At 39.8% G+C, this 22,060-nt stretch overlaps 1 protein-coding gene across 1 annotated transcript in view; it reads right to left on the reverse strand.

Moving 5' to 3' along the window:
* Positions 1-384: 384 nt before the first annotated feature.
* The window catches only part of LOC130293241 (olfactory receptor 5V1-like), a 30,329-nt gene continuing 8,653 nt past the window's right edge, over positions 385-22,060 (reverse strand). Inside the window, exons 2-4 of the mRNA XM_056541742.1 lie at positions 13,623-13,644; positions 6,834-7,718; positions 385-422 (exon numbers count right to left, since the gene is read on the reverse strand). Coding sequence (XP_056397717.1) covers positions 385-422; positions 6,834-7,718; positions 13,623-13,644 — 945 coding nt within the window. The remainder of the gene's footprint in view (positions 423-6,833; positions 7,719-13,622; positions 13,645-22,060) is intronic.

Below are 22,060 nucleotides of genomic sequence, written 5' to 3' on the forward strand. Positions count from 1 at the left end.
ATTTACTAATGACTAAAAGTTTATTCAAAATGTTTGGGAAGCCTGACATGATGGTGGTGGCTTAAGACAATCCTAAAAGAAGTTTTACCATGGCGCCAAACCTAGTACAAACAGATCTGACTCACAGTAGAGGTGGATGCTTCTGAAATGGATGTAGGAGTGGTTCATTCTCAATGTAGTCATTCACACACCCATTTTGCATTCCTTTGCTTTCTTTTCTCTTAAATTTGACAGTGTTGAATCTAATTATGACGTTGATAACAGGGAATTGTTAGCCATCAAGTGGGCATTTGAAGAATGCGCAATGGACAAACAGAAGGTATGAACCAATACTGTTACTGGTTACTGTTACAAATTTGACCCTTTTGGAAACAGCAAAACGCCTCAATCCAAGACAGGCTTGAAGGGCCCTGTTCTTTCACAGGTTTAATTTTGTAATTGTATATTGTTCAGGGTCTACAATGGCCAAATATGTGACACTGACCTCAAAACTTTACTCCCCAAGGGTCTTGTGGTGTCAGCTATAGTTCCTGGCTAGTGTTGAGCGGCATAGGCCATATTCGAATTTGCGATATTTCGTGAATATATGGACGAATATTTGTCATATATTCGCTAAATTCGTATATTCGTAATATTCACGTTTATTTTCACATAAAAATGCGAAAATTTGCATATGCGAAAACTAGCATAAGAGAAAATTTGCATATGCGAAAATTCGTACGCCAGTCTCACACAATAGTATTAGAGCCTTCTTTACACCACACAAACTGGAAGCAGAGAGGAATGATCACTGTGATGTGTACTGTGAAAAAAATAAAAATAAAACTAATATTCGTAATTGCGAATATATAGTGCTATATTTGCAAATATTCGCGAATTCGCGAATAAGATTCACATTACGAATATTCGCGAGCAACACTATTCCTAACTTTATCTCTGATGAGATTAAGACCAACCAAGGTTTGGTACCTGCAGGAACTTCTTCCAATAATTTTTTTGTACCCACCCAGTTCCTGCCTCTGTTTACTAGAGGAATGTAATTCCTTACCATTGGCAGGTCAACCTAGCATTACTGGAAACAGGGAATTGGTACAAAGAAATTATTGGTTGCCAACTGTTGGCAGGGATGGGAGAGCATTTGTTCTGGTCTGCAATACCTGGGCTCAAGCCAAAACCTTTATCAACCTGTGTGAGAGAAAAAATAGAGTAGATTGTGAACCCTGACTGGATAAGCGGTGGACGGAGCACTGAAGTCGGGCAGTACACAGGCATACAGCCTCCAGCCATACACTGTATATGGCTGAAGGCTGTATGTCTGTGGGGGAGCTATGCTGCACCTAATGTGGGGAACTATACTGCACCAAATGTAGGGAACTATACTGCACCTAATGTGGGGAACTATACTGCACCTAATGTGGGGGGAACTATACTGCCAACCTAATGTGAGAGGACCTATACTGCCAACCTAATGTGGGGGGAACTATACTGCCAACCTAATGTGGGGGAACTACAACCTAATGTGGGGGAACTATACTGCCAACCTAATGTGGGCCAACCTAGTTTGTATCATTGAACTCTGTTGTTGTGTTCTTCTTTTAAAACAAAAGATGTTAATTAGTTATGGCAACTGTATGAGTTGTTTTTTCTAAACTTAAACCTCAGTATGCTGATTTAATTGCTGTGCTGGCACATTGAGGGCTTGGGCACTCGGGCTCAAAAAGGTTTGCCATCACTTGGTTAAGATCATTTTAAAATGTGAATTAAATTATAATTAGTATGAATGGTAAACGGATCTTTCCCTAATCTGCAGGTTAAGATTGTAGAGTTATATCATATGGATTTCTTCTCCTTCTTCTGCAGAGAACAGGCCAAGAGCTATGCATATTAGTTAATTTATATAATGCATATATCACAGTCTATACTTTTATCCTTTATCATCTAATTGATATAAGGAAAATGCATCCACAAGAAAATTTACATATCTTTGTCAAATTTATTAAAATAAATTATATATCTTGTATTGTACCCAAAAATGTACTACCAGATTTGTGTGGTTAGTTAGAAGTGGGCGGAGTGTTCATAAAAGTAACCTCCATTATATATATATATATATATATATATATATATTTATTCATATATATATATATATATATATATATATATATGTATATATATATAAAGATTAGGTATTGCCTATTATATGGTTTAATGTTCTCTTTCAGAGTAATACCATATAGATGATATTGAATAATTTTTACTAACATAAGTTTGTAATTAGAGATGAGTGCATTTTTTTTTTATTTGATTCGGACGATTCGCCACATTTTTTTAACATTTTTTTTTTAAAATCGATTCGACCCAAATAAATTCTTGGCAATTTTTTTATTAGTAATGTATTTTAATGGTGTGTTTAATAAAGTGTGTGTGTTTCACTTTTTTTTCTCAATTTTTTAATTTTTTTAAGGTAGTACTACTACTTCCAGCATGGAACAGACTGTTCCATGATGGGAGTAGTAGTACCTGTGCTAATAGACAGATCACCCTGGGTGTCATTCCTGACACCCACTGCGATCATCCTATATAATGTATAGATGCAAATGGCTTTCTCGCCTCTTGATAGAACGATCGCATCGGGTGTCAGGAGTGACACTTGCTGTGATCTGTCCTGAACAGCAGGTACTAATGCTCCCAACATGGAGCACACTCTGCTCCATGCTGGGAGCTGTAGTATCTGCATTAATAGACAGATTGCAGTGGGTGTTACTTCTGACACCCGATGCGATCGTCCTGTATACTGTATAGATGCGGGCGGCTGGCCACTCTTCTCTGTTCCCACTGTAGTATGAGTATATGCCGTATATATACACCTATTATTCATATTTCCCGCAGAGAGCTGTGAGTGGCTGGAACCATCTGTGAATTCTATTCACATCACTGGCTGGCCGGAGTATAGTACAGAGATGCGATCGCAGGAGAAAGCCGCCCCATCTCTGCAATAGAAAGGACAATCACATCAGGTATCAGGAGTGACACCCTGGGCGATCTGTCTATTAGTACAGGTACTACAGCTTCCATCATGGAACAGTCTGTTCCATGCTGGGAGTAGTAGTACTACCTAAAAAAATTGAGAAAAAAGTAAAACACACACACACACTTCATTAAACACAATATTAAAATACATTACTAATTAAAAAAAATTTAAAATTATTATAAAAAATATATTATTTTTACATTTAAATGGCCCCTTTCTACATTTTTATTATTGTTGGCTACATTTTTAGGTCCTGCCTGCCTATATAAATTGATCCCTGTTCAAAAATGAACATTAACATTTTATTTCACTTTTAAATTCCCCGCCAGGAGCCCTGAATGTCCACCACCGAGGAGCCATTCAGGGCTCCTGGCGGGGTTTTTAAACTACTAATTTGACCCCCAAATGTATGCCCCCATGCATATTTATAATAATTCATTTGCACCAGTGTGTTTATAGTAATTCATTGGCCCCAGTGTGTTTATAATAATTAATTTGCCCCAGTGTACTTATCCTTATTTCCCCTCCGGCTGCCTGCTCCTCATCTTCTTGGAGCAGGGCAGCAGCTGGACATGTCGGGAAACGGCGGCAGTGAATGAATGAATGAAGCCGACATGTCCCGCATGTAGGCTTCATTCATTCATCGCCTCCGTCCGACATGTCCCCGCTGTTGCCCTGCTCCTAGCGCAATCAGCACACCGCCGGGACATGTCTATTCTCTGCTGCTCATCTCCATAGGGGCGACGGTGGTGAATGAATGAAGCCTACATGCGAGACATGTATGTTTCATTCATTCACCGCCGCCAGTTCCCGCCATGTCCTGCTGCTACCCTGCTCCAAGAAGATGAGGAGCAGGCAGCAGGAGGGGAAATAAGAACACTGGGGGGGGGGAAATAAGGATAAGCACACTGGGGCCAATGAATTATTATACATATGCATGGGGGCATACATTTGGGGGTCAAATTAGTAGTTTAAAAACCCCGCCGGGAGCCCTGAATGTCACTTATGGAATTTAAAAGTGAAAATAAAAATACACCGTACATATCAGGGGAGCAGAGCATGCCGCCCGCTACCCTGTTTTATAACTTCTGATTACATGAGGTCTCAGAAGTGAGACCCGGTACAATTAAACCCTCAGCCCATGTACTACAACCCCCATCATGGAACAGAGTCTGTTCCATGATGAGGGTAGTAGTACAAACACTAATGTAGCCTCCCCAGCCACTGGCAGACTCCCGCAGCTGGGGAAATACTACTCCCATCATGGAAACAAGTCTGTTCCATGATGGGAGTAGTAGTAGTCCCGGCTGCAGGAGTCTGTAGGCAGAGGTGTTAAAACGGCCATAAAATAACATTACATGACGGATGTTATAACAGGTCTTAACGGATGAAAATGCCCATTATTTTGATGAACATTATTCAGCCATTAGCACCCGTTATTTCATCCGTTATTGTACAGACTGTTCCATGATGGGAGCTGTAGTACCTGTACTAATAGACAGATCGCCCCTGGTGTCACTCCTGACACCCGATGTGATTGTCCTTTCTTTTGCAGAGATGGAGCAGCTTTCTCCTGCGCTACCATCTCTGCACTATACTCCGGCCAGCAATGATGTGAATAGAATTCACATCACTTATTCATATTTCCCACAGAGCTGTGATTGGCCAGATGGTTCCAGCCAATCACAGCTCTCTGCGGGAAATATGAATAATAGGTATATATACAGCATTTACTCATACTACAGGGAGACCAGAGAAGAGCGGCCGGCCACCCGCATTTATACATTATACAGGATGATCGTATCTGGTGTCAGAAGTAACACCCACTGCGATCTGTCTATTAATGCAGGTACTACAGCTCCCAACATGGAGCAGAGTGTGCTCCATGTTGGGAGCAGTAGTACCTGTAGTTGAGGACAGATCACAGCAAGTGTCACTCCTGACACCCACTGTGATCATCCTATCTATTGCAGAGATGCGAGCGCAGGAGAACGCCGCTCACATCTATACATTATACAAGTTGATCGCAGGGGTGTCGTTATTTCAAATCGAGTCGAAGTTCGGATTTTGGTCCGAATCAAATTTTTCATGAAAATCGGAACAAACTCCACTTCTTCAGATTCGATTCGCTCATCTCTATTTATAATGATTTACTAACATTCTAACATGTTCATATTTGATTAATGATTCATATATTTTGCAATATTGTGTTTATCTAATAATTTATGTCTATTAATCATAACCAATAAATCTGCATATTTTATAATATCTGCATATTATTTCATGTTAATTTTGAAAAATTACCGCCTAGCGACAATTAATGAGCTAAACTATTCAGGGTAAATGGTCGGGCCAGAGGCATGGATTTCATTGTTTATATATTTTTGGCAATTCATAAGGTCACATACTTAAAATTTTTGATGAGGATAGGTCATAAGGTCAGATTGGCGTCATGACCTTCTGCTATAGCAGCAAAATAATGCAATATGTTGGTTCCACCAAGATGATTGGAGTTATATTTTAAGCATGAATAATCTTTCATTATTAATAACTATATGTATCTCTCTCTCTCTCTCTCTCTCTCTCTCTCTCTCTCTCTCTCTCTCTCTCTCTCTCTCTCTCTCTCTCTCTCTATATATATATATATATATGTGAGAGAGAGAGAGAGAGAGAGAGAGAGAGTTGCCTCTAGTTTGTGAATGTGTAGTACAGTGTTGTGGAGGAAGGTGGCGTTATAGATCAGTTTTTTATTTGAGTTGCGCTATTTGATTTGTTGTGCTATTTGTTGATTTGTTTGATGTTCCTTATCGGTATTTCTTCTGCCAAATTGTTTTATTTTTGTTTCTTTTGAGTATGTACTGAGATTAGGTAGGTGAGCAATCCTGGCCCGAAGATGAATATCCTCTTCTTACAGAGCTCCCAGCAAGATTTGATAGAAGAACTGCACCATAGTGAGATGGAAACTACAAAACACTATGGCATGGAGGTTGATACAAATGGTGTTACAAGTTTAGTCTAAGTTTTCAGACCAACCAATCACTCAACAAATAGAACGAATGTACATTGCAGATTAAGTGCAAATGCTAATGTTCTTTAATTTATAAAACCATAAACAGTGAAGTACAAAAAGTAGCCAATCAATCACAGAAAAGAGTGGCTCCATTCTTCTCTCCCTGTTATGTGTCTATGTGAGGAGCAAAATGGTTTCATGTTGCAGAACCGGGAGAGAGTGGGCTAAGCGCACACTTCTAGTCAATTCTCCCCCGACCTATCGAAGCAACTATGCCATCAAATGTTTTTTTCTTTTAATGACAGTGCTCATTTAATGACATTACTGTAAGACAACGCAATAAATAAACTAGGAATGCTATGGTTGCCCAGGCTATGGGAGTTAGTAGCATTCTTAGTTGTGAAAAGTGACATGTCCAATGCATCCAAAGGGGTTGAGCATGAAGCCAGGCTTCAAAAGTAGCCTGCAAAATGACCTCATAGATCTCTTAATCAAGTAAGTATAACTTTAGGTGTAGTTTGAGCACTTTAAATAAGACACATAGAAAAATGCTAATGCTTACTCCCTAATAATGTCATACATCTAGATCTACATATTTTACCTTTCCTTCAATCTCTTCCTCCAATTTCATACGTTTCTCTAAAAATTTTATTCTATTTTTACATGAAAAAAATTTATCAAAATAAACAACAAAGATCATGTTATGCAAAGTGTATACGCATATATAACACAACAAAACTTAAGAGCAATGGATCATTGAGTTTTTCCTATTCAAAAAACATTTTATTAGTTGATATAATATCCGTTTCATGGCCAACTTTACTTCACTGTTCCTCAGACTGTATACAAAAGGGTTTAACATTGGCGCTATCACTGTATACATGACAGAGACCAATCTGTCCTGGTCCATTCCATAACTTGATTTTGGCCTAAAATACATAAAGATCCCAGATCCATAAAATATTGTCACAACAATTAAATGAGAGGTACAGGTCGAAAAAGTTTTCCTTCTTCCTCTTCTTGAATGGGCCTTAAAAATGGCGGAGATGATCTTAATGTAGGATATCATTATCAGTATGAAGGAACCTATAATGACGCAACCACTTATGAAAAAGATGACAAGCTCATTGATCCAGGTGCTCGTACACGACAGTTCAAGAACCGGCGGAACATCACAGAAGAAATGGTTGATCTTATTGCTGCAGAATGTCAATGAGAACGTGAGGACAGTGTGTATAAGAGAATTTACTGCCCCGATAACCCACGAACCAATGATGAGCTTGGTACATGTGGCCTTATTCATAATGACTTGATATAAAAGAGGGTGACATATGGCATTATATCGGTCATAAGCCATGGCTGCCAGGATGTAGCACTCTGTTCCACCAAACAGCCAAACACAGTACATCTGTATAGAGCAGCCGTAAACTGAGATGGTCTTCTGCTCGGATAGGAAGTTTGACAACATTTTGGGAACTGTGCCCGTGATGTAACATATGTCCAGAAAAGAGAAGTTAGCTAGGTAAAAATACATAGGAGTGTGAAGGTTTGGACTGAACCTATACGCAAGAATTATATACACATTGCCACCTACTGTAATAATATAAATGAAGAAAAATATCACAAAAAATAGACTTTGCCATTCTTGTGAGTCAGAAAGTCCCAACAAAACAAATTCTGATATATAGTTGTGGCAAAGGAGGCAAAAGGAGGTGTTCATGCTCATTAAGTACAAATCATCGACATCAAACTCTGACCTTTAGAACGTGTATTCCACATGATAATAAATACATATTACTCAGTATATGCACTTTTTCTCCTTTCTTCCACTTATTTTCACTCCTGGGCACCAGTACTGCACACAACGTCCTGACAGAGCTCCAAAATGCTCCTTTTCCTACTACAGATGCACTCAGCATTCCCCAGAATGGTTGATCTATAGAACCAAGGGCAGTAGATTAGAAACCAGCCATGCACATTACAATGGATTTCTACCAACTAGACTATTTTTACTTAATGGGGTACTTAAAGGGTACTCTGGTGCTCCAGTGTTCTGAACTTTTTGTTCAGAAAGCTCGGAGATGTAGGCCATGATCGTGACTCCACGGCCATGCCCCCTTGTGATCTCATGCCACACCCCCTACATACATGTCTGTGGGAGGGGGCGTGTCGATTGACACACCCCCTCCCATAGACATGAATGGAGGGGGTGTGGTGTGACATCCATGGGGGCGTGGCCACGATCATGGCCTCAGGAGCCTGGCGCTTGTTTAGAATTGCCGGGTGCAGTGGGAGATCACTGACAAATCCATTGCCTTGAACTGGACTGAGGGTCCTAGTTATAAGGGGAGCACCTATTCAGGGGCTCTGGAGCCTAAAATTGCACAAATGCCCCTCTGCAACATAAAAAGACTCCAGTATTTTAAATGACACATGGTAGAGTGGGTTCCTGTTTTGAAGCCTCAGAGAAGAGATTGAAAATATGCCTTTGACATAAGCTCCACAGTTACACTAAAACTTAAAGGGGTACTCCGCCCCTAGACATCTTATCCCCTATCCAAAGGATAGGGGATAAGATGTCAGATCGCCGCGGTCCCGCTGCTGGGGAGCCCTGGGATCCCCGCTGCGGCACCCCGCTCTCATTACAGCACAGAGGGAGTTCGCTCTGTGCGTAATGACGGGCGATACGGGGGACGGAGCAGCGTGACGTCATGGCTCCGCCCCTCGTGACATCACGGCCCGTCCCCCTTAATGCAAGTCTATGGGAGGGGGCGTGACGACCGCCACGCCCCCCTCCCATAGACTTGTATTGAAAGGGGCGGGCCGTGATATCACGAGGGGCGGAGCCGTGACGTAACGATGCTCCGGCCCCTGTATTGCCCATCATTACGTGCAGAGCGAACTCACTCTGTGCTGTAATGAGAGCGGGGTGCCGCAGCGGGGATCCCAGGGCTCCCCAGCAGTGGGACCCCGGCAGATCTGACATCTTATCCCCTATCCTTTGGATAGGGGATAAGATGTCTAGGGGCGGAGTACCCCTTTAACTTTTATTATTATCATAAAAATACTATCAAAATACCAACAACCATCAAAAGAACAAGTAACCGTCTCATCCGATTATGTGGTGAACCTGGACACTGTTTAATCCACTTAGATCAGATACCAAATACATGGCAATGGTACAACCTCTGTCTAAAGGGTAAGAGGGGAGTATAGAGCAGGAAAGAGGTGCAGGAAAAGCGACTAGGGTGATAGTGAAGGGAAAGTGAGGTAGGGGCCGTTTATATCCAGGATCTCCCCCCACCTTTAGTCTATTTTTCCGCATCTGTATATTGGTCTATATAATCGCATGAGACCATTTCTTGTTTTAGTAAAGTAAATGTAAAGCTTTAGTGTAACTGTGAATCTTAAGTTGTGGGACAATAAATTAATATACATCTGACCAAGCAGTGATTATTAGGCCTCTGACATTAATCAATGGAGATTCCAGCTCTGAAGGAAGAAGAATGATTAATGGATAGTGTTGAGCGGCATAGGACATATTCGAATTCGCGATATTTTGCGAATATATGGACGAATATTCGTCATATATTCGCTAAATTCGCATATTCATAATAATCGCGGTTTATTTTCACATATGCGAAAATTAGTATATACAAAAATTAACACACGTGAAAATTCACACACCAATCTCACACAGTAGTATTAGAGCCTTCTTTACACCACATAAGCTGGAAGCAGAGAGGGGTGATCACTGTGATGTGTACTGTGAAGAAGAAGTAAAAAAAAAAAAAAGAATATTTGTAATTACGAATATATAGTGCTATATTCACGAATATTCGTGAATTCGCGAATATGCGATATTTGCGAATAAAATTTGCATTGCGAATATTCGCGAGCAACACTATTAATGAGGTTAAAGGGTTCCCATACATTTTAGAGGGGTACTTCACTGGAAAAAATCTTTTCCCCTATCCAAAGGATAGGTGATAAGAAGTGTGATCACAGGGGTCCCGCCATTGGGGACCCCCGCGATCTCTGGGCAGCAGCGGTGTAACTCATAAGCTTGGAGCTTCCTTGTTCGCAATGTCACACCACGCTCCCTCCATTCATGTCTATGGGAGGGGGCGTGACGGCTACGTAGTAGCCGTCACGCCTCCTCCCATAGACATGAATGGAGGAGGCGTGGTGGCTGTGGTCGCCAGTCATCCGGCACGGAGTGGAGTTCATTTTGTGCATCGCATGACTGGGGTGTCGCAGCGGAGATAGGGGATAAGATGTTTTACGGTGGAGTACCCCTTTAATGGCTTTTCACCAAACATTCATATGGCAAACATCTATCTTTCCTCTTCACCCCATACACCTGAAGTTCAGCTCTGCTGACTCTTCAAGTGTTCTGAATGTCCAGACCCCATGGCCACAGCAATGGAATTAGAAAGTTAAAGGGGTACTCCGGTGGAAACCTTTTTTCTTTTAAATCAACTGGTGGCAGAAAGTTAAACATATTTGTATATTACTTCTATTAAAAAATCTTAATCCTTCCAGTACTTATTAGCTGCTGAATGTAGGAAATTCATTTCTTTTTGGAACACTGATGACATCACGAACACAGTGCTCTCTGCTGACATCTCTGTCCATGTTAGCAACCATGCATAGCAGATGCATAGCAGGTGTATACTAAGGGCAGCATGGTGGCTTAGTGGTCAGCACTGTTGCCTTGCAGTGCTGGGGACTTGGGTTCAAATCCCACTAAGGACAACAATAAACAAAGCATTATTATTATAATGACATCAGCAGAGAGAACTGTGGTTGTGATGTCATCAGAGAGCATTCCAAAAAGAAAAGAATTTCCTCTGTAATATTCAGCAGCTAATAAGTACAGGAAGGATTAATATTTTTTAATAGAAGTAATTTACAAATATGTTTAACTTTCTGCCACCAGTTGATTTAAAAGAAAAAAGGTTTTCACCGGAGTACCCCTTTAAAGCCTAAGGAATGTCCATTCCTTCTTTCTTCCCCCCCCCCCCCCCCCCCCCCCCCCATTATGCCTTCGAGAAGATTTGTAAGGCCTGCATACTGGGCAGTGAAATTAATAGTGATGAGAGGCAGGGGCCATATTCCAATTCGCAATATTTTGCTAATGTATTGACGATTATTTGTCCTATGTTCGCGAAATTCGCATATTCGCTATGTTCGTTCACTTTTTTTTCCATGAGAAAATTCACATGGAAAATGCGCATTAAAAATTAGCATAAAAATTTGCATGTGAAAAAAAAACAACAACAAAAAAAAAAGAATATTAGTCGTTACGAATATATAGCACTATATATTTTAAATATTCGCGAAATCACGAATATTTGTACTCAACACTAGAAATCAACAGGGTCCGACGACTTTTCATTAATGAGTAGTGTATGGACTTTATTTCAGTACAGTAATGCAATTCAATGTAGTTACACATTTATTATGCTTTTTATTATTGAATTCTAAATATTTAGTAAAAATTATTCTGGCTAATACCAACTTAAAGGGTTACTGTCATTTCAACAAACATTTGACAGGTTGGCACTTTAGATCTTTAGGGGTCTGCTGAGTGCTGAGACCCCCTATGATTTATTGCTGGGGAGGAAGTGCTCAATAGAATGCTTTACTCCTCGGCTTGATTCTTTGTCATTTCATTATAGTCTATGGAACCCATCTCCTGTAATAAGTCAGATTGCGCACCAAGCCGGGGAGTGAAGTATGCTAATATAACTAATGATCAGAGGGGGTCTCACTGGCACCCTGATTGATCGAAACGTTTGACTTGTCTATACTACATGTGAAAAGTTAAGTTGAAGCAAAATACTGTGTAAATGACCTATGAGTATTCTTTACATTGTGCACAAGATGGGATTCATTTCTTTAGCCATTTGTATGTTGTTTTTACTTGGACTTACATACTGGTAGTACGTGGGATTGTTAGCAGCAGTGTCGGCGTGTCAGGAATTGATTTTCTGTCCTCTAGAAGTCTGGCTCTAATTTGCAGCCTTTCAGTTCAGAATAGATTAAAGGGGTACTCCGGTGGAAAACTTTTTTTTTTTTTTTTTTTAAAGGTGCTTACACATCTTATCCCCTAGCCAAAGGATAGGGGATAAGATGCCTGATCGCGGGAGTCCCGCAGCTGGGGAACGCCCGCGATCATGCACGCGGCACCCCGTTTATAATCACACTCCGGGGACTGATTACAAACGGGGTGCCGCGTGCATGTTCGCGGGCGTCCCCAGCTGCGGGACTCCCGCGATCAGGCATCTTATCCCCTATCCTTTGGATAGGGGATAAGATGTGTAAGCACCGGAGAACCCCTTTAAATTAACTGATGCCAGAAAGTAAAACAGATTTGTAAATTACTTCTATTAAAAAATCTTAATCCTTCCAGTACTTATTAGCTGCTGAATATTACAGAGGAAATTATTTTCTTTTTGGAACACAGTGCTCTCTGCTGACATCACGAGCACAGTGCTCTCTGCTGACATCTCTGTCCATTTTAGGAACTTTCCAGAGCAGCATATGTTTGCTATGGGGATTTTCTCCTACTCTGGACAGTTCTTAAAATGGACAGAGGTGTCAGCAGAGAGCACTGTGGTCCAAAAAGAAAATAATTTCCTCTGTAGTATTCAGCAGATAATAAGCACTGGAAGGATTAAGATTTTTTTAATAGAAGTAATTAACAAACCTGTTTAACTTTCTGGCACCAGTTGATTTAAAAAAAAAAAAAAAGTTTTTCATCGGAGTACCCCTTTAATGTTGCTTCACACCACAAATAACTCACCATTACCCTCACCATATCACATCCTCGCCCCACTGGAGTTTTGCTTGAAAATTGCGAATACGTTCTTTCTTAGAACATTGTGTGTTTAGAGATCCAGAAAGTGAGTTAAGAAAAGTGAATAGGTGGCCTTAATTTAAATAATTTCAACCCTTTGGGGTACTCCTGTGGAGATTTTTTTTAATATCAGCAGGCTTCAGAAAGTTAAACACATTTGTAAATTACTTCTATTAAAAATGTTTAATCCTTCCAGTACTTATCAGCTGCTGTATGCTCTACAAAAGGGGTCTCAAACTGGCGTCCCTCCAGATGTTGGAAAACTTCAACTCCCAGCATGCCCAGACATACCCAGACGGCCATTTGCTGCAGCTAATGGCTGTCAGGAATGCTGGGAGTTGAAGTTTTGGAACATATGGAGGGCCACCAGTTTGAGACCCCTGCTCTACAGGAAGTTCTTTTCTTTTTAAATTTCTTTTCAGTCTGACCACAGTGCTCTCTGCTGACACCTCTGTCCATGTCAGGAACTGTCCAGAGCAGGAGAAAATCCCCATAGCAAACCTATTCTGCTCTCTGGACAGTTCCTGACATGGACAGAGGTGTCAGCAGAGAGCACTGTGGCCAGACTGAAAAGAACTGCGCAACTTCCTCAGAAAAGAAATTCAAAAAGAAAATAACTTCCTGTGGAGATTACAGCAGCTGATAAGTACTGGAAGGATTAAGATTTTTTAATAGAAGTAATTTACAAATCAGTTTAACTTTCTGGCACCAGTTACCGGAAATTTGGGAATTTTTTTTTTCCACAGGAGTTCCCCTTTAAGGACAATGAACCTAAATGTACCTCCTAGTGTTCTGGTGCCTAATGCAGTTCGAGATACACCTGCTCCGTGCAGATCCTGGGTCCCATCTCCAATAAACGTAAAAATAAATAAATAAATAAAAAACACCAGAAATGCTACATGCTGGTCACTTCAGATCCTAGAAAAAAATTTAAATAAACTGTGATCAAAAAGTCATACATGTGCAAAAAAATAAAAATAAAAAAATAATATATATATATATATATATATATATATATATATTAAATGGCACAGAGAGAAAAACTAAAATTCTAATTGTCTGTGTCCTCTAGGCCAAAATGGGCCTTAAAGGGTTAAGAAATAGGAATTCTACATGAGAAAAATGTTTAGCATGGTAGCGACGTACGCGCATCATACTACTGACCTGTGTCTTGTAGAGCTTGGCTCACTAGTGTCAGACGCTCTACGCTTTATTGCTTCCAGGTCCTATGGGGTAAAATCTCAAAGGAGCAGATTATCCTCAGCAACCAAACTCTGAAGCAAAGTTGTATCTTGCCAGAATACACAATAGATATCATACATTTTTTGTTACTAAATATGGCATAGGATAAAATTTAACCCCTTCAGGACCAGGCCAATTTTGGCCTTAATGACCAAGGCCCATTTTTCAAATCTGACCTGTCCCACTTCATGTTGCTATAACTTCGGGACACTTTAACTTATCAAAGTGATTCTGAGAAAAAAATTTCATGACAAATTATACTTAATGTTAGTGGTAAATATTGGTCCATACATTCTGCATTTTTGTGTGAAAAACTAAAATTCTGGGAAAAATTCAAAAATGTAGCATTTTTCTGAATTTTAGATTCTCTACTTTTAAGAAAGATAGTCCTACGACATAAATTAGTTATACATTTGCTTTTACACTATGTCTACTTTATGTCGGCATCATTTTTGTTTTATTTATATAGGACATTCTGGGGGCTGTGTATATAGAGGAATAATTGTATTATAAGTGATAGCCAGCATGGGTTTACTAAGGATAGAAGTTGTCAAACCAATCTAATTTGCTTTTATGAAGAGGTGAGTAGAAGCCTTGACAGAGGAATGGCTGTGGATATAGAGGGGGGGGCTGTGTATATAGAGGAGGGGGGCTCTGTATACAGAGGAATGGCTGTGGATATAGTGTTTCTGGATTTTGCTAAAGCATTTGATACTGTCCCTCATAGACGTCTGACAGGTAAGTTAAGGTCTTTGGGTTTGGAAATTTAATTTGTAACTGGATTGAACACTGGCTCATGGATCGTACCCAGAGAGTGGTGGTCAATGATTCGTACTCTGATTGGTCCCCGGTTATTAGTGGTGTACCCCAAGGTTCTGTACTGGGCCCGCTGTTGTTTAATTTATTTATCAATGATATAGAGGATGGTATTAACAGCTCTGTTTCTATCTTTGCAGATGACACCAAGCTTTGTAGCACGGTACAGTCTATATAGGATGTGTATATAGAGGGGGGGCTTTGTATATAGAGGGGGGGGGGTAGAGTCTATAGAGGATGTGTATAGGTTACAAGATGACTTGGATAGACTAAGTGTCTGGGCATCCACTTGGCAAATGAGGTTCAATGTGGATAAATGTAAAGTTATGCATCTGGGTACTAATAACCTGCATGCGTCGTATGTCTTAGGGGGGATTAAACTGGCAGAGTCACTGGTAGAGAAGGATCTGGGTGACTTGTAGATCACAGACTACAGAATAGCATGCAATGTCAGGCTGCTGCTTCCAAAGCCGGCAGGATATTGTCATGTATAAAAAGAGGCACGGACTCAAGGGACAGGGACATAATACTCCCCCTTTATAAAGCATTGGTACGCCTCACCTGGAATATGCTGTTCAGTTTTGGGCACCTGTCCATAAAAGGGACACTGCGGAGTTGGAAAGGGTGCAGAGACGCACGACTAAACTAATATGGGGCATGGAACATCTTAGCTATGAGGAGCGATTAAAGGAGTTACAATTGTTTAGTCTTGAGAAGAGACGTTTAAGGGGGATATGATAAACGTATATAAGTATATTAATGGCCCATACAAAAAATATGGAGAAAAACTGTTCCAGGTTAAACCCCCCCAAAGGACGAGGGGGCACTCCCTCCGTCTGGAGAAGAAAAAGTTTAGTCTCAAGGGGCGACACGCCTTCTTTACCGTGAGGACTGTGAATTTATGGAACGGTCTACCTCAGGAACTGGTCACAGAAGGAACAATTAACAGCTTTAAAACAGGATTAGATACATTCATGGAACAAAATAACGCTAATTAATGCTTATGAAGAAATATAAAATCCCATCCCTTCCCCAATATCGCGCCACACCCCTACCCCTTAATTCCCTGGTTGAACTTGATGGACATATGTCTTTTTTTGCCTGTACTAACTATGTAATTTTCCAAATTATAGAGAACATTTCAAAATCAGATCTTTTTATGGACCAGTTCAGTTCTGAAGTAAATTTGAGGGGCCTGCTTTTAAGAACTCCCTATAAATCCCCCCATTAGTATAACTGCACACCTCAACTTAATCAAAAGGACATTTGGGAAGTTTATACACCCTTTAGGTTTTTCACAGAAATTAAAGCAAAGTGTAAGTGTAATTCAAAAATGTTATTTTTATTTGCACATAAGCCATTTTGCTAAATTTTTTCTGCAACACAGCGGGTGCTGACAGGGAAATACAACTCAATATGTATTCCCCTAATTCTGACATATTTAGAAATATCCCATAAGTGGCCCTTGTGCGCTACATGACTCACACACAGGTCTCAGGACAGTGTGGATTTTGGGTCTTCCTTTTATTTAGGATATTTTGTAAACATCTTTTTTTTTTTTGTTAACATTTTTTTTTTTGAGAGTCACCATATTCTGAGAGCTGTAATTTTTTATATTTTTCACCAATGGAGCTGTGTGAGTACTTTGTACTGAGTATATTTTGCGGGATAAGTAGCTGTTTTGAATAATACTAGTTTAGGGTATGTCTGACATTTTGATCACTTTTTATACATTTTTGGTGATGCAGGATTACCAAAAAGCAGTAAGTTTGGCAAGATTATTATTAATATTATTATTAATTATTATTTTTTACAGTGTTCTCCTTGCAGTATCAATGGTGATACCTCATTTATGTACTTTATTGCATGGTTTATTACTTTTACACTATAAAAACTATTTTTCATTTAAAAAATCTTGCTAGTGCATTGCTATTTTAATTTTTTTAAATTTTTTTTTTTTTTTTTTTTTATACCGACAATGTTCTGTGATGGCAATTTTTTTCCATGAGGAGTTGATGTTTTTAGTGGTAGCATTTTGGGGTACATGGAACATTTTGATCACTTTTATTTTAGTTTTACAGAGGTGGCATTGATATAAAGTATCTAAATAAATACATTTATAGGTTTTTATTATTTTATTTATGGCGTATATTGTCCGGTTTTAATAATGTCATAGTTTTATTGCTTGGATTGTTATGGACGTGGTGATACAAAATATGTGTTTAGAATTTTTCAGGGGAGGGAAAGGGAAATTGTGTATGTTTATTTATTGACAATTGACACCTATAATACACTGCACTGCACTACAGATATGTACTGCAGTGTATTATGCCTGACAGTGGCAGTTCGGAGGTCTCTGGTTGCCATGGCTACCAATGAGACCCCGTGATCGAATCGCAGGGTCTCATTGGAGAACAGAGGGAGCTCCCTCCCTCTGTCACTGGCGATCGGTGCTGCGGTCACACTGACCGGAGCACTGAAGGGGTTAACTGTCAGGATCGGAGTACAGCTCTGCTCCTGACAGTTGCGGCGGGTGCCTGGTGATATGCGATCACTGGCTTTTGCCGCCGATCACCGCCCGCACACCTGCGGTGCCATGATCGTGAATGGACATATATATACATCCATTTTGCAGCAAGTCACCAGAAAAATGTATATATATATATATATATATATATATATATATATATATATATATGTCCATTTGCAGGAAGGGATTAATATACAGTAAATTGTAAGTATATTGTAAGTACTGAAAAGAAGATTAAAGGGATACTCTGCCCCTAGACATCTTATCCCCTATCCAAAAGATAGGGGTTAAGATATATCCATGACGTCACGCCTCGTCACACAACCCCCCTCCATTTCTGTTTATGAGAGAGGGCATGGAAGCCACTCCCACTCTCATAAACATAAATTGAGAGGGTGTGACGGGACGTCACAAGGGGGCAATAAATAAATACAAAACAATGGTATTACATTGATCTGTATAAGCAGTTGAAATATTGCTCATTCAAGTCTCATGGGGAGACTAAAAAAGTGTAAATTAAAAAGTAAAAAAAGGTCTGAAAAACGAAACAAAAAAAACATACTCACCCCATTTTCTCTATTTTCAAATAAAAAAAGTAAACAAAAAAGTTAACATTTGTTATTGCTGCTTGTGTAGTTGTCCGATCTACAGAAAAATACCAATAAAATGTACAGATCACGGCACAAAAAATTAGACCTCTTACAGCCCCATAGATGGAGAAATAAAAAAAAGGTTATAGAGGGGAGAATAGTGAAACTTTTAGCATATTTAATTTCAGCGGCAGAAAGCTCAGCCAATAGAAAGGTTAGAAGCTTACTTAACTGATTACCCTTACTTAAAGGGGTATTCCAGTGAAAAACATTTTGTTTTTCATATCAACTGACACCAGAAAGTTAAATAGATTTGTAAATTACTTTTAAAAATATTAATCCTTCCAGTACTTATCAGCTGCTTAAGTTGAGTTGTTGTTTTCTTTCTGACAACAGTGCTCTCTGCTGCCACCTCTGTCTGTGTCAGGAACTGTCCAGAGTAAGAGCAAATCCCCATGGAAAACCTCTCCTGCTCTGGACAGTACCTGAGACAGACAGAAAAGAACAACTCAACTTCAGCAGCTGATAAGTACTGGACGGATTTAGATTTTTTTAATAGAAGTAATTTACAAATCTTTATAACTTTTTGTACCCAGTTGATATGAAAATTTTTTTTTTACCCCTTTAACCTCTTGGGTACGCAGGGCGTGTGCATATACCCTTCATCCCCGATCCTTAAGGACTCAGGGCGTACCTGTACTCCCTGGTCCAGGTTAATGGGTTTAAGCCGTTCTCACTGGTGGAGAATGGGTTAAACCCAGTGGGTCCCGGTTGCCATGGACAGCCAGGTCCCACGTCTAATGCATTGGTCCTTTAGATGCCGCAATCAAAGTTGATCGCGGCGTCTAAAGCAAAAGTAAAAGAATCCTGGCCGCTCAACGGAGCTGATCGGGACTATTGCGACAAAATCGCGATGTCCCGATCAGTTGACTGTACAACGGGAGGGTCATTACCTGCCTCTCTGTCATCCGATTGGCAGCAGGCTAGAGCAGCAGAGCGCCGGTTACACTGATCAATGCTATGCAATGGCATAGCATTGAACATTGTATGAAACAGAATATTGCATGTTGTAGCCCCCTATGGGGGCTAAAAAATAAAGAATTAATAAAAGTTAATTAACCTCTTCCCTATTAAAACTTTAAATCACCCCCCTTTTCCCATTTCTTTAAATAAAATAATGTAATAAAGAATAAAAATAATCATATGTGGTGCTGCCGCGTGTGTAAATGTCCGAACTATTAAAATATAAGGTTAGCTAAACCACACGGTCGATGGCGTACAAGTCCAAAATTGTGCATTTTTGGTCACTTCATATGGTCATATACCATATAAAAATATTAATAAAAAGTGATCAAAAAGTCCCATCAAAACAAAAATTTTACCGATAAAAAAGACGACGGCGCAAAAAATGACCCTCATACACTGAAAATTGTTAAAGTTACAGGGGTCAGAAGATGGCAATTTTAAACATACTAATTTTGGTGCATGTATTTTATAATTTTTTTTTAAGTATTAAAATAAAATAAAACCTATATAAATTGGGTATCCTTGTAACCGTATGGACCTACAGAATAAAGATAAGGTGTCATTTTTACCGAAAAGTACATTGCGTAGAAATGGGAGTCCCCAAAATTTACAAAATGGTGTTAATTTTTTCGTTTCACCCCACAAATTTTTTTTTTGTTTCACCGCAGACTATATTATAAAATAAGTGATGTCATTTCAAATTTTAATTGGTGACGCAAAAATACAAGCCCTTATATGGGTCTGTAGGTCCTTACAAAAGTCTTCCAGTTCTTTGAGATTTCTGGGCTGTCTGTCACGCACTGCTCTTTTAAGGTCTATCCATAGATTTTAATTTATGTTGAGGAAATTTTATTAAATCCATTTTTCCTTCTACTCGTGAGATGTTCCCTGTGACACTGGCTGCAATACAACCCCAAAGCATGATTGATCCACCCCCATGCTTATCAGTTGAATAGAGGTTCTTTTCATTAAATTCTGTTCTCCTTCTTCTCCAAACGTACCTTTGCTCATTCTGGCAAAAAAGTTAAATTTTAACCTCATCGGTCCAAAGAACTTGTTTCCAAAATGCAACAGGCTTGTCTATATGTTCAAAATAATAGCTTATACCTCAAGGGCCTCACCATCCAAGTTGCATAATGATTTGAGTGGAAATAGATGTAAATACAACAGCGTCAATATAAATTTTTTTTTTATTAGATTTAAAATATAATAAATAACATTACACATAAACTGGCAGTGTATAGAATAATCCCACTGGGCCCTAGTGGGATGACAGATAAATTATTGTGAAAAAAGCTTAAAAAATCGGAATGTGGTCCGATAATCCGGTATATATAGATACAGTCCGTTAGTCCGGTAACTCTATGAAAGTCCAGTTAGATGGCGAAAATAAATGCACTTGATAGAAATAATGCAGAGTCAATCTCCAGATAGATGGTATAGACTGGTGATAGACTTTCAGACTTTCAGTAGAAATATTTCTACTGAGGAAGGGGTCGGAGGACTACAGTTCCCAGCACCCCGAAACGAGTTTAGGTCACTGGCACTGTTCACATTGTCACTACCAGTGTCCGCATCTAACCCTGAAAGTCACGGCATTAGAGGAGTTAATCCAGCTCTATCCCGCCCTGCCTGGAGGCATCTTACCTCCAACTACCTCCTGCAGTCCAGGTCTCCATGCGGGACGCTGCTCCCGGGCGCATTGTCGCTCCTGTGCTTACTGGCACTCTTGCCGGAGTGTTGGTATCTCACCATCTAGAAGCAGCCAAAGAGCGGCTACCGCTTGCGGTACGGAACATTGCGTCATACCCCCTGCCATCGGGGTTGCGAGTGCAGCGTGAGACCGTGATTTACCATCTGAGGAGATATGGTAGAGGACATAACAGCCGCAGGTCATCGGCTTACAACAGCGAGCACCAGGTGGACATAAGCGGTGAGAAACACCATCTTAATCACCAGTCTATACCATCTATCTGGAGATTGACTCTGCATTATTTCTATCAAGTGCATTTATTTTCGCCATCTAACGGGACTTTCAGAGAGTTACCGGACTAATGGACTGTATCTATATATACCGGATTATCGGACCACATTCCGATTTTTTTTGCTTTTTTTCACAATAATTTGTCTGTTATCCCACTAGGGCCCAGTGGGATTATTATATACAGTGCCAGTTTATGTGTAATGTTATTTATTATATTTTATATCTAATTAAAAAATTTTTTTTATATTGACGCTGTTGTATTTACATCTATTTCCACTCAAATCATTATGCACCTTGGATGGTGAGGCCCTTGAGGTATAAGCTATTATTTTGACTTAATTTTCCCTTTGATGCCAGTGGGGTCCGGCTATAGCTTTAATTACCTCGGTCCTTTTGTTGTGAGCTGCACCTCTGTTGAGATTTGTCTATATGTTCATTTGCAAAGTTCAAACGCTGATTTTGTGGTGAGGACGTAGAAGAGGTTTTCTTCTGATGACTCTTCCATGAAGACCCTATTTGTACAAGTATCTCTTTATAGTGGAATAGTGTACCACAACTCTAGCATCTGCCAGATCTTTCTGGAGGGATTGTGCAGTCAAACGTGGGTTTTGAATTGTTTTTCTCACAATCCTGCGAGCTGTTCTGTCTGATATTTTTCATAGTCTTCCAGATCTTGCTTTAACTTCCACTGTTCCTGATGACTGCCATTTCTTAATTACATTCCGAACAGAGGATATTGACATTTGAAAACGTTTTGCCATCTTCTTATAGCCTTCTCCAGCTTTGTGAGCGTCAACTATTTTCAGTTTAAGATTTCTAGACCAGTGTTTCCCAACCCAGTCCTCAAGGCACACCAAGAGTCCAGGATTTAAATTATTCCATGTTCTATTCCAATGGAGTAACTGAAAAAACCCGGAATGTTGGTGTGCCTTGAGGACTGGGTTGGGAAACAGTGCTCTAGACAAC

This window comes from Hyla sarda, chromosome 10 (genome assembly GCF_029499605.1).
Source record: "Hyla sarda isolate aHylSar1 chromosome 10, aHylSar1.hap1, whole genome shotgun sequence".
NCBI lineage: Eukaryota > Metazoa > Chordata > Amphibia > Anura > Hylidae > Hyla > Hyla sarda.